At 32.7% G+C, this 11,497-nt stretch overlaps 2 protein-coding genes across 2 annotated transcripts in view; both read left to right on the forward strand.

Moving 5' to 3' along the window:
• The first annotated feature begins 1,741 nt into the window (after positions 1 to 1,741).
• Positions 1,742 to 11,210, forward strand: LOC111703191 (telomerase protein component 1). Its single transcript, XM_023475065.1, has 13 exons — positions 1,742 to 1,841; positions 2,624 to 3,069; positions 3,171 to 3,242; positions 4,240 to 4,377; positions 5,024 to 5,145; positions 6,238 to 6,324; positions 6,399 to 6,468; positions 8,102 to 8,214; positions 8,995 to 9,122; positions 9,480 to 9,555; positions 9,780 to 9,862; positions 10,959 to 11,019; positions 11,129 to 11,210. Exons 2-13 carry the CDS (start codon positions 2,776 to 2,778, stop codon positions 11,208 to 11,210), a joined length of 1,326 nt encoding a protein of 441 aa, XP_023330833.1. The 5' UTR covers positions 1,742 to 1,841; positions 2,624 to 2,775.
• A 15-nt stretch (positions 11,211 to 11,225) lies between these two features.
• Positions 11,226 to 11,497, forward strand: part of LOC111703210 (telomerase protein component 1) — a 4,650-nt gene continuing 4,378 nt past the window's right edge. Inside the window, exon 1 of the mRNA XM_023475092.1 lies at positions 11,226 to 11,347. Within this exon, the coding sequence (XP_023330860.1) occupies positions 11,240 to 11,347 (108 nt within the window). The 5' untranslated portion in view covers positions 11,226 to 11,239. The remainder of the gene's footprint in view (positions 11,348 to 11,497) is intronic.

Raw genomic sequence — 11,497 nt, forward strand, 5'->3', positions numbered from 1 at the left:
AATGTTGCTTCTATGACATCATGCATTCAGGCAAATTTAAAATATTTCAATAAAATAGTAATTTATCTAAACGTCTTCAAGACTTTCCTAAATCTAAAGTCAGTTTTAGTCCTAGTTTTGTTCACTTTTATCACTTTTCCAGGTGTTTAAAGCCCTGAGTGAACTGGTATGACGGGGATATGGTGCAATAATATACCAATAGTCAGGCAGCTAGGCCTTCCTACACTCTGTTACTATACCTACTCATCGAGCTACACTCCCCAGTCCCCTAGTTTTACCTTATCAGTATTAGTTTAGTATATATATACACAGAGTACAGTGTGGTGTTGTCTGTGTACAGTGTACACCTCTAGTAGTCATGGTTAAGTATGGTTTGGTGTGGGTGTATGGTATTTGCAACACAATATAAAGTATTGATACTAAAATATATCACTAGAAAGCTGTGTGTGAATAAAATCTATACCATCCTTTTACACTATACACTGTACAGTGAGAAATTTTGCGGGAAATGAGTGTAGTGTACACATAATAATTCCGTACAGGATGTACAGTATAAATCTTTATTCGTGTACAGTTGTACTTATGCACTGAACACAATACAAATATCTAACACTGTCCAACAAAAGCGTGCGTTGGACTCGACGTCCTAAATGTGCAACATTTTTAAAGAAATTTGAATCTGAAATTTAAGTCAATTGATGTATAGCTTAGGCTACATGCATGCATGCGTCTGTAATAAACATGGGTTTTAAGAGATGAATTAAAAATCGTTTTTGATTTCCGACAGTTGATAAATGACAAATAGTGCATCAAATTAAACAATTACTTCTAACGAACTTTCCAAACTTTGTAGCTTCCAAATTGAGATATTAAATATTTGAACGATTTTATTTGTTTTTAATAAAATTGTACTTAGGACAAATTTTTAATATCTCCGTCAATGTTTAAGGTGCCAAAATGGTAAACCACATTTTAAAACTCCCCAGACCTCCCAGACTATGGCAGTTTTAACTTCAACTATTTTACTGGAATACTACCAAAACTGTGTGAACTTAAAAATATCGCACGGAACAAGACAATGTAGAAGTCGTCACTTAATTCCCATGTTTATTGGGACACCCTGTACAATGCAAAACAGACCAAACATTACATTTAATTTCAATTTATTTAAAGAGTTTAAGAAAGTTTCAATACACCGGGAAGAAAACGACGATAAGCTAAAAAACCAAAAATAAATTGACGGAAATGTTTTTATGATATTTTTTTTTGAGAGAAACAAGTTGACAGTTTTCAATTATTTTCTTAATTGATAACTCATCTTGGTATAGAGAAAATTAATTTCAATTAACTATTTAATTAAAGAAGTAATTAAAGAATGAGCTAAATGTTGGATAAGATGGAAAACCAAGATAAGAGATTAGAAAAACTTACAAAACTTTCCTCACAAAAAATCTTAATGCTCTTTTTCTAATTTTTCTTGAACTTATTCTAGTTTTTCCTATGGGTCTTTTTTTGTTCTTGTGGTTTTTGTTGTTCTTTCTCTTGCCTTTGTTTTTGTTCTTTTTCCTGATTTTTGAAAATGTTCAATGAAAAATGTTATTCTTATCCTGATTCTTGTTTATTTGTTTGGTTCCTAATCTTGTTCTTTATGTTCATAATCTTATTGTTGCATTTGGTCTTGTTCTTGCTTTTTTTGTTTCTAATCTTGTTTTTTTTGCTCGTGATCTTTTTTTTGCTCTTGATTTTGTTTTATCGTGTTTTAGGTCTGCATGGCGGACTGCAGAGTAGGAGCGAAGACTGGAGTAGATTAACCCGATCATCTACTTCAGGAAATGTACAGGGTAAACGTTTATAGGATATGTACAGGGTAAACACAGGGATATGTACAGCCTTACAGGGTAAACAAAAGGATATGTACAGGGTAAACACAAGGATATGTAAAGGGATGGTATACACAGGGATATGCTCACGGTAAACACAGGGATATGAACAGAGTAAACACAAGGAAATATACTAGGTAAACACAGGGATATGTACAGGGTAAACACAGGGTTTATGTACAGGGTAAACACAGGGATATGTACAGGGTAACACAGGGGGTTTATGTACAGGGTCAACACAGGGATATGTACAGGGTAACACAGGGTTTATGTACAAGGTAAACACAGGGATATGTACAGGCTAACACAGGGATATGTATAGGGGGTATACACAGGGATATGTACAAGGTAAACAGAGGGATATGTACAGGGTAAACACAGGATATGTACAGTGTATACACAGGGATATGTACAGGGTAAAATAGGGATATGTACAAGAGAAACAAAGTGATATGTACAGGGTAAACACAGGGATATGTACAGGGTAAACATAGGGATTTGTACAGGGTAAACACAGGATATGTACAGGGTAAGATAGGGATATGTACAGGATAAACACAGGGATATGTACAGGGTAAACACAGGATATGTACAGGGTAAGATAGGAATATGTACAGGATAAACACAGGGATATGAAAAGGGTAAACACAGGGATATGTACTTGATAAACAAAGGGATATGTGCAGGGTAAAAACGGGGATTCATTATATTTGTTTCCCGATCACTTTCAATTAAAATTTCAGTTTGTGGGTTGAGTAATGGGAAGGATTGGAGTTTCTCTAAACCGGAGAATAAAACCTGGAAAACCTTAATCCAAGTATCACCTAAACCTGAGACTAAAACCTGGAAAACCCTAACCAAAGTATCCACTTCATCCTACACTTGTATCCCGAGGATGAACATGAAGTCCTACAACTACATGAAAGTGTCCGAGCTGAATCTAGAAAACCGGAAACTGTGTGAGAAAATGAGGGAAACCCTAATGAAACCCCGAGATATACTCCAAACTGGGCAAACGTTGAAAAGTGGAAAGAAAAATGTCGGCATTGAAATATTTCCCGCCAAACAGGAATCTGAGATGGGGAAAGTAGCGGAAAAGAAATTAGGAAAAGAATCGGCTGATGTTGTGAAGGAAATTGAAAAAGCTGATTTCCCGATGTATCCGGTTCTAAAAGTAAACACAACTCAGGTTTGTTAAAAACAAATATTATTTTCCTCAGGAAAAACAATTCTAGGGGTATTGTTGATTCTTTTTAAAATTATATTTTTAAAACAAAACTATATTTTTAGACGGAAAGTTGGATGGAGGATGATAAAGCTGACAGGATTAAAGCTGAGGAGTTGAAAATATTTACTCAAAAGGTTTGATTTTAATTTAGATGTAGAAACTATTAGAACTCAATTTTCTATTTTGTTAATTTAAATCAACTAAAACTAGAAAATTCAAAACTTACATTCTTGCAGAAGTGCCGAAATATATCTTTTTCCACAAATGCATGCATCTTGCTTCGCATGCTGAATGCTAGGAACGGTTGCAAAAAAGATTTTGCAAAATTTGAATTATCCGCTGAAATGGTAATTTTTATCTTATTTTGATTCCTTTGATTTAAATATATATTGCTATTGCCAAAATGGTGATATTCTTAAAAAAATACTTAAATGCTTTGAAAACATAAAAAAATTGTACTAGTCTCCTCAAAAATGCACTAGACAGTAGTTAAAATGATAAAGCGGATGTTAATTTTGTGTTAAAACTTTAATATTTGCAAATAGTCAAAAGAATGGGTATTTTTTATTTGTTTTGGGTAGATTACGGATGCAGTTAATTCTATTGTTCATCGGATTATTTTTATTCATTATTAGGGAGACAAATTAAAGTATAAATTATTTAAAAATAAGTACAATGTACAATGTACATCCCATTTACTTGATACATTGTGAAATGCAAGGATTTAATGCAAGGAAAGTTATTTAAGAACCAAGTGTACGCATGTTATGTACTGCAGTTTACTGGGCGGTAATGTAAACACAAGACGGATGTCGAAGCCTGAAATGGGATCCATCTTTCACATAAATGATCAATGAAATATTCTGGTGATAGAACTATTATGTGAATTATCAAAATTAACAAAATTCAATGCTTTTAACCTCCTCGGATACTGAACGAACACTGAGACATCTATTCTTGTTTACAAATTCCGTCCAGAGAGAACTGGTTACAATATATGTACGCAGAGTATACGCAACTGCAATTAACTTTCCTTGCATTACATTTTTGGTGAAATGCATCAACTTATATGCTTTAATGATTAAATATTGATAATAATAAAATACATTTATCCAGTTTATTATTCTGTAGGACTGTTTACTCAAGATTGTGAGTTTAATAGTTGGAGAGAAGTCCAAACAGTTGCTAAAACCTGGGAGCAAGCTCAGAATGCTCCTAGAGCAACATCTTGCTCCTCTTCTTCTTTCGGATCCTGAGTTCATACTCAAGGTAGTACAAGGTGGCCCAATAAACATGGGAATTGGGAGACGACTTGAGTATCGTCTTTGATTTCCGATAATTATTAAATAACGACGAAAAAGTGTAAACAAAATTCTACAGTAAACTAATTAGTTGCTTAGGAACAGGTTGATAAATAAAAATTAACTCTTATCATCGAAAATAAGTAATCTTATTCAATTATCAGTTTCTATAATCTCTCATTATTCACAAAGATTTTCTGGACTTTTTATTGAAAATACAACATTTGAAGAATTTGTAGAAATCTGCGAACAAATTCATAGATAATAAGAAATTCAATATAATGATGAAAACGAAATAATTGGTTCTAGCATTGATTTATTGACAAATTTCTTTTGAGAAATATGCTCCTAACCATCTAATTAGTTTACTATTGAATTTTTACTATATTTTTGTCGTCCGTCGTTATCTAAAAATAAAAAAAAGATTCTGAAAACGTACCCACCCAAATTCATAATTTTTGAACGTCGACTTTGCGCTCAAGCTCAGTAGTTTTACATCGTGGAAACGTTTCATAAGTTTCAAATAAATGCTAAAAAATTTTCTACAATACTGCATACTCAGTTCAACCACCATACATTTCCGGTCACTCCCTTTAATGTTGTACATTTTCTAGGTGTCATTGTATTGCAGACGTGAACTAAACCTTCGTCTAGTTTCAAATTTTCTTTTGGCATATGCAGCTGCAAACAAGAACACTGCCGGATTTCTTAAGAAATATTTCAAAATGGCGGTCAGGTAGAAACTAGACTTTCATGTTTGTTTGACATTTCTTGTTATTTTTGGTGATTTAAACAATTGGATCTTTACATGTTACAGAATGTCCAAATGGTTGTTTGCTCTTTTATGTTAAAAAGATCATTAAACCCACTGGGTGCTACGCAACAGCTAGTAACAGTTTCAAGGATTTTTTTTGTTTATATTCAATGATGGATTTAAAAAAAAATGTTGTTATTTATCATTTTCAACCGTTATAAATATACTTTCCTTATTTGGATACAAACAAACAAAAAACAATAGAAAAGCCAAATAATTAGGGAGATGGACATTAATAATATTGTTACAGGCTACAAAGTAACTGGTTACAAGTATAAGTCATATTGTTACAGGTTACAAAGTAACTGGTTACAAGTATTAGTCATATTGTTACAGGTTACCAAGTGATTTGATACAAGTACTAATCATATTGTTACACGCTACCAAGTGACTCGTTACAAGTTCTAATCATATTGTTTCAGGTTACCAAGTAACTGGTTACAAGTACTAATCATATTGTTGCAGGTTACAAAGTAGCTAGTTACAAGTACTAAGCATATTGTTACAGGTCACTAAGTTACTATATAGTTACAAGTACTAATCATATTGTTACAGGTTACCAAGTGGCTGGTTGCAAGTNGCAGGTTACAAATTAGCTAGTTACAAGTACTAAGCATATTGTTACAGGTCACTAAGTTACTATATAGTTACAAGTACTAATCATATTGTTACAGGTTACCAAGTGGCTGGTTACAAGTTGCTAGTATAGAACTAGGAATGGACATTAACCATCTTATTACAGGTTACCAAGTGACTGGTTACAAGTTGCTAGTATAGAACTAGGGATGGACATTAACCATCTTGTTACAGGTTACCAAGTGATTGGTTACAAGTTGCTAGCATAGAAGTAGGGATGGACATTAACCACCTTGTTACAGGTTACCAAGTGATTGGTTACAAGTTGCTAGTATAGAACTAGGGATAGACACTAATTTTATTGTTTTATGATACTAAGTGACTGGTTACAAGTTGCAAGTACAGAAGTAGGGATGGACATTAACCATCTTGTTACAGGTTACCAAGTGACTGGTTACAAGTTGCTAGTATAGAACTAGGGATGGACACTAATTTAAAGAGAGGAAATGTTCCCATGGCTCTCAGGTCTGTAAAGTTAAATAATTATATTATATTTGAAAATCGAAAGATATTTTAATTTTTCTGATTTATTTTTGCAGACGAGTTTTGGTGAACAAGTTTACAGATTTTGATGAATACCAACTAGCAAAGTATAATAAAAGCCCAAAGGTAAATAATATTAAACCGGAGGCGAAAACTTTTGGTTGAGATCGCACTATGAACTAGGGTCAATTTGAATTTGAAAAGGACCGACCCCTTTTACCGGCCTTGCTGACACGCAGCAAGTATCGGTGCGACACTAAACTATGCCGGCATCACATCACTTATGTTCTAACTCCATGTACATATATGTGTATTCCAATCATACACATAAATAGTATAAAAGTTTTTTTTACATTCTTTTATTCATAGAATATTATTACTTTTCTTAACATAAAATTGGACCTTTCTCTGGTCTAAAAGGTTTCCGATTGGAGTTTCCTGTGTTTAAATCAATTTCCAGGCTACTGCGCTCCCGAGGAAATGGACCAGAAATAGCTATTAGGATCCAGAGAAAGAAGAAAAGAAGTTAGATTAGAGGAGGGGATTCAAGGTTTTATATATTCCCGGAGCTAAACTTAGAAAAGAGAGATTTGACATTTGACAGTTGGCTTCAGGGAAAATATGAAAAATAGCTAATACTGTGGTGACAGAGCAGACAATTTGTATGGTTCAGACAATTTTCACATTTTCAAGATTTTAGACAATTCAAAGCAGATAATAATATCATATTTGACTGTTTGGGCCGGAAAGCATTAAATTTTAAAATCTGGTTTGCTAAAATCTTCAGTCATTTAACAGTTCAGCCCTAGAACCCGCAAGCTATGGCTTTCGATCCCATTTTGACTAAATAAACATTTTTTCTCTCGCTTTTTCTCTTTTATGCTTTTTTTTGTCGGTGGTGCGTTTTACATAACATGGTCATCGTTGAAATTTAAAGATTTTTAAATTAAATATAATAGTTTTAAATGAAAAACTAATTGATTTGTAAATTAGCTTAAAACTGTACGGGGAATACTATAAAATATTTTAATAAATACTGAATAAATATCGTCCAATTCTGTTTCTGAATTCTTATTATTTTTGTACTAATTAATGCAATGTTGTCTATTCAAATTTAAATGAAAAATCTAGAGAAGTTTCTGAGTAATGTTCGCGCCAGTTAAATTTATACTTTTTATTTCAAAATACTAACACAATCTTTTCAATACTTTCTGTTCACATACGTTTTGGAGGGTCCCATTTTTATCTCCCCCCCCCCTCCCCTAGAAATCCTCTATGCGGCCCTGTTTCTATTGTTTATTATTGTTAGTATAATTAATAAAAAAGTTAAAAAGAATATTTTCTACTCACTAAACAATCTTTTTCTGAAAATACTAATTTAACAACTTTTGGAAAAATTTGATAAAGAATGCTTTTTCATCAAATATTCAAAAAAAAAATAATATTTGGAGGAGAGATGGATTAACCTGAACCGCTGATTTTTTATTTGAAGGGATTGTGAACACAATTCCAAGTGACGCACAATTTTAAGAGTTCTATGTTCGATTGAGAACGATACACTTAGAGTAAAAAGGATAAAATAATAGGAGAAGATATAAAGGATATATTTCAGATAGGAGAAGAAGAAGATATAAAGGATATAGTTCAGATAGGAGAAGAAGAAGATATAAAGGATATATTTCAGATAGAAGAAGAAGAAGATATAAAGGATATATTTCAGATAGGAGAAGAAGAAGAAGATATAAAGGATATATTTCAGATTGGAGAAGAAGAAGAAGATATAAAGGATCGGGAGTTTAGCATGAAACGACTTGTTCGTACTCTTCATATCCATGAACCTGCAGATCTAGTGATGAAACTGCTCGGGAAAAGGTATAAATATTAGAGTAAAGCCTAAGATTATAATTAAAAGAAAAAATGTCGAAATGTTTTTTTAATTTGAAAATTTTACAATCAAAACGCCACGATTTTTCTAGATTTCTGCATTGCAAAACTTGGTAGAAAAATAGACTTTATTAACGACCTAAAACTTCTCTATTACATTATGTGCTGATAGTTGAATTGAGTCTTTGTCACAAATCCCAATTTTCTAAGATTAAGATTAAGATTAAGAAATCAGAGTTTGTGACAATGACTCAATTCCTTTATGATTTCCTCAACATTCTATTTTTTATCTGTGTCATTGTTTACAATTCTAGTCATTGTTAACAATCTTAGTTATTGATAACAATCTTTGTCATTTTTTACACTCTTTGTGATTGTTTACAATTTTTGTCATTGTTTACAATCTTTGTCATTGTTTACAATCTTTGCCATTGTTTACAATCTTTGTTATTGTTTACAATCTTTGTCATTGTTTACAATCTTTGTTATTGTCTAAATATTTGTCATTTTTTACAATCTTTATAATTTTTTACAATCTTTGTCATTCTTTACAATCTTTGTCTTGTTTACAATCTTTGGCATTGCTTACAATCTTTGTAATTTTTTACAACTTTTGTCATTGCTTACAATCTTTGTCAGTGTTTACAATCTTGATCATTATTTACAATCTTTGTTATTACTTACAAAAACTCGTTTCTGTCCTCATACATTAAAAAAATGTAAAGAAACTCTATCCCCCTCTCCTTAATTCACTCCCATTATCTGAAGGTATCCTGAGGATCGTGAGAGGTTTCGTGAATGTCGTCTGCCTGGACAGTTTAAGCCCCAACTGGCAGGAAAAAGAATGAAACTTGAAACTCCGGAAACTTGGGAAACAATGATATCTGCGTATCCTGGTAATTCTGTTTATAGAATTAGAGTCTCTGTTTTTTGTATCCAATAAACCCCCAAACTGCTATAACAAGCAGCCCAAAATCTGCAAAGTGTTTAGTTTCATGATTTGCATAGAAAACATGGGGGACCCAAAATCTGGAAAAATTTTAAGTGAAAGGAAGTGCAAAGAAAAGATAATGGCAGAATGTATATATATATATAAACAAAATATTATGAAATATCAACTATTTACGAATGCGTCGAAAAATAATCGATGACTATTACTTGTAATATCTGAATGATTTTTTTGGAATTAAATTGATTTGATAGTTAGTTAATTAGTTAGTTAGCTAGTTAGTTAGTTTGTTTTACGTGTTTAGGAAACAAATCAGAGGTTTGGGAACATCTAATCGAGAATCGGAAACTGCCATACACTGCTACTATCAGAAATATTAGGTAAACAATCAAACAAAGCTAACAGTAGGAATAATATTTTGAGATCAACCAAAATATATGGAAAATAAAAAGAAAGGATGAATGAAAAGATGAATGAATGAATAGGTGAATGAATAAATGAAATAACTAGGAACTTGTTACTGACTGGTGTATAGGATGAATAAATGAATGAATGAATGAATGAATACATAGGTGAATAAATGAATGAATGAATGAATAACTAGGAACCTGCTACTAACTGGTGTATCGGATGAATATCTAAAGAAAGCTGCTGATTTTATTTCCAACAAGATTATGGTTGAGAAAGGTAAAATTAATATTACACAACACAAGTTTTATTCAATCCTAGTGCTATTTACTTTCTTGGAGTTGGTATGCTCTAAAACTATATTATTCGTTTTAAAATTCAAGAGTGAGCAAGCCCGGCCGGGTATGAACAATGAGCCCGTACTAATATCAAATTATTTTTTGATCTTGGATAGGTCTCTAAATTAGCAAATATCAAACTTTTCATCAACAAATTGACAAGTTTTACAATGTATGGTTTATACTTTATATTAAACCCATTAGAGGGGGGGGGGGGTTCATGATCTCTTCATGCTGTGGCGGAGTGAGTGGATAGAAGTTTGTTTGGGGTGGGGTGCGGTGAGGGGTAAGTCTGAATCCTTGGATGTTTAAGAAAATGTTATAAAGGTTGAGTTATGACGTGATAAGGTTTAGTAGAAGTTGATGGAAGTATTAAATGCAAGTTGGTCTCTCTATTACTTTTTATGTTGGTGGATGCGCTTTAATTTATTATTACAGAACGCATCTCGCCTTAGTTCGTCCAAGGTGCAATAAATCATAATGATTTATTTTCAGATATTTATGTTAATCTGATTGGCGGGGATACAGGGTTACCCAAAAACGATGAGACTTCAGAGACGACTGCAGTGAATTTAAACTGTCCGCTTCTTTTTATTCATGAGTTTCTGCAACTGAAAACTTGTTTATTTCTTTGCCAAATAAATGACTAAATTTAGTCAAATTTTTCAGAGCTTCCGGTCCGGTCTTTTCACAGTCTCATACTTTGTGGGTAACCCTGTACAACTTTTAGATTGGGGTCACGTATATCTTTAATCTACATTTTCCTGTACGAAGTGATTAAAAGATTAATTAGTTTTTTAATAACAAAGTAAACAGACAAATTATATATCTAACAAAAAAAGAATTGCACGACTTTGTTCATAAGCTTATCAAAATAATTTGAAAAGTATTATGAAGCGAACCATTTTGTAATATTCTTTGTTGTGACATTCTTTATATCTCTTGTACTTTTGAAAGCACAACATTATCAAGAAAATACCATGTGAGAGAAAATGAAAACCATAAATTTATAAATTCCATTTTTATTTTTGTTTCAGGAGGGATGTTTCCGTTCCAATATTTTTGTTTCAGGAGGGATGTTTCCGTTCCAATATTTTTGTTTCAGGAGGGATGTTTCCGTTCCAATATTTTTGTTTCAGGAGGGATGTTTCCGTTCCAATATTTTTGTTTCAGGAGGGATGTTTCCGTTCCAATATTTTTGTTTCAGGAGGGATGTTTCCGTTCCAATATTTTTGTTTCAGGAGGGATGTTTCCGTTCNTATATTTATTACATCTTGTCAATACTGTAATTATATTTTAAAAGGCCAAGATTATCGGGATGAAATCTAAGTTGAAGAATGTGACGGACTTTAAGCTAAAGATTATGAAGAGAAGTTTAGATACTGCTGTCAATATCTCAGCCAGGATCAATGTTCCTCCGCTCCAGGTAGTGTTTACTGTTTATACCTGGACCTATCTCCAGGTAGTGTTTATACCTGGACCATTCTCCAGGTAGTGCTTATACCTGGACCTATCTCCAGGTAGTGTTTACTGTTTATACCTGGACCTGTCTCCAGGTAGTGTTTATACCTGGACC

Source organism: Eurytemora carolleeae, unplaced genomic scaffold (assembly GCF_000591075.1).
Source record: "Eurytemora carolleeae unplaced genomic scaffold, Eaff_2.0 scaffold404, whole genome shotgun sequence".
In the NCBI taxonomy this organism is placed as follows: domain Eukaryota; kingdom Metazoa; phylum Arthropoda; class Copepoda; order Calanoida; family Temoridae; genus Eurytemora; species Eurytemora carolleeae.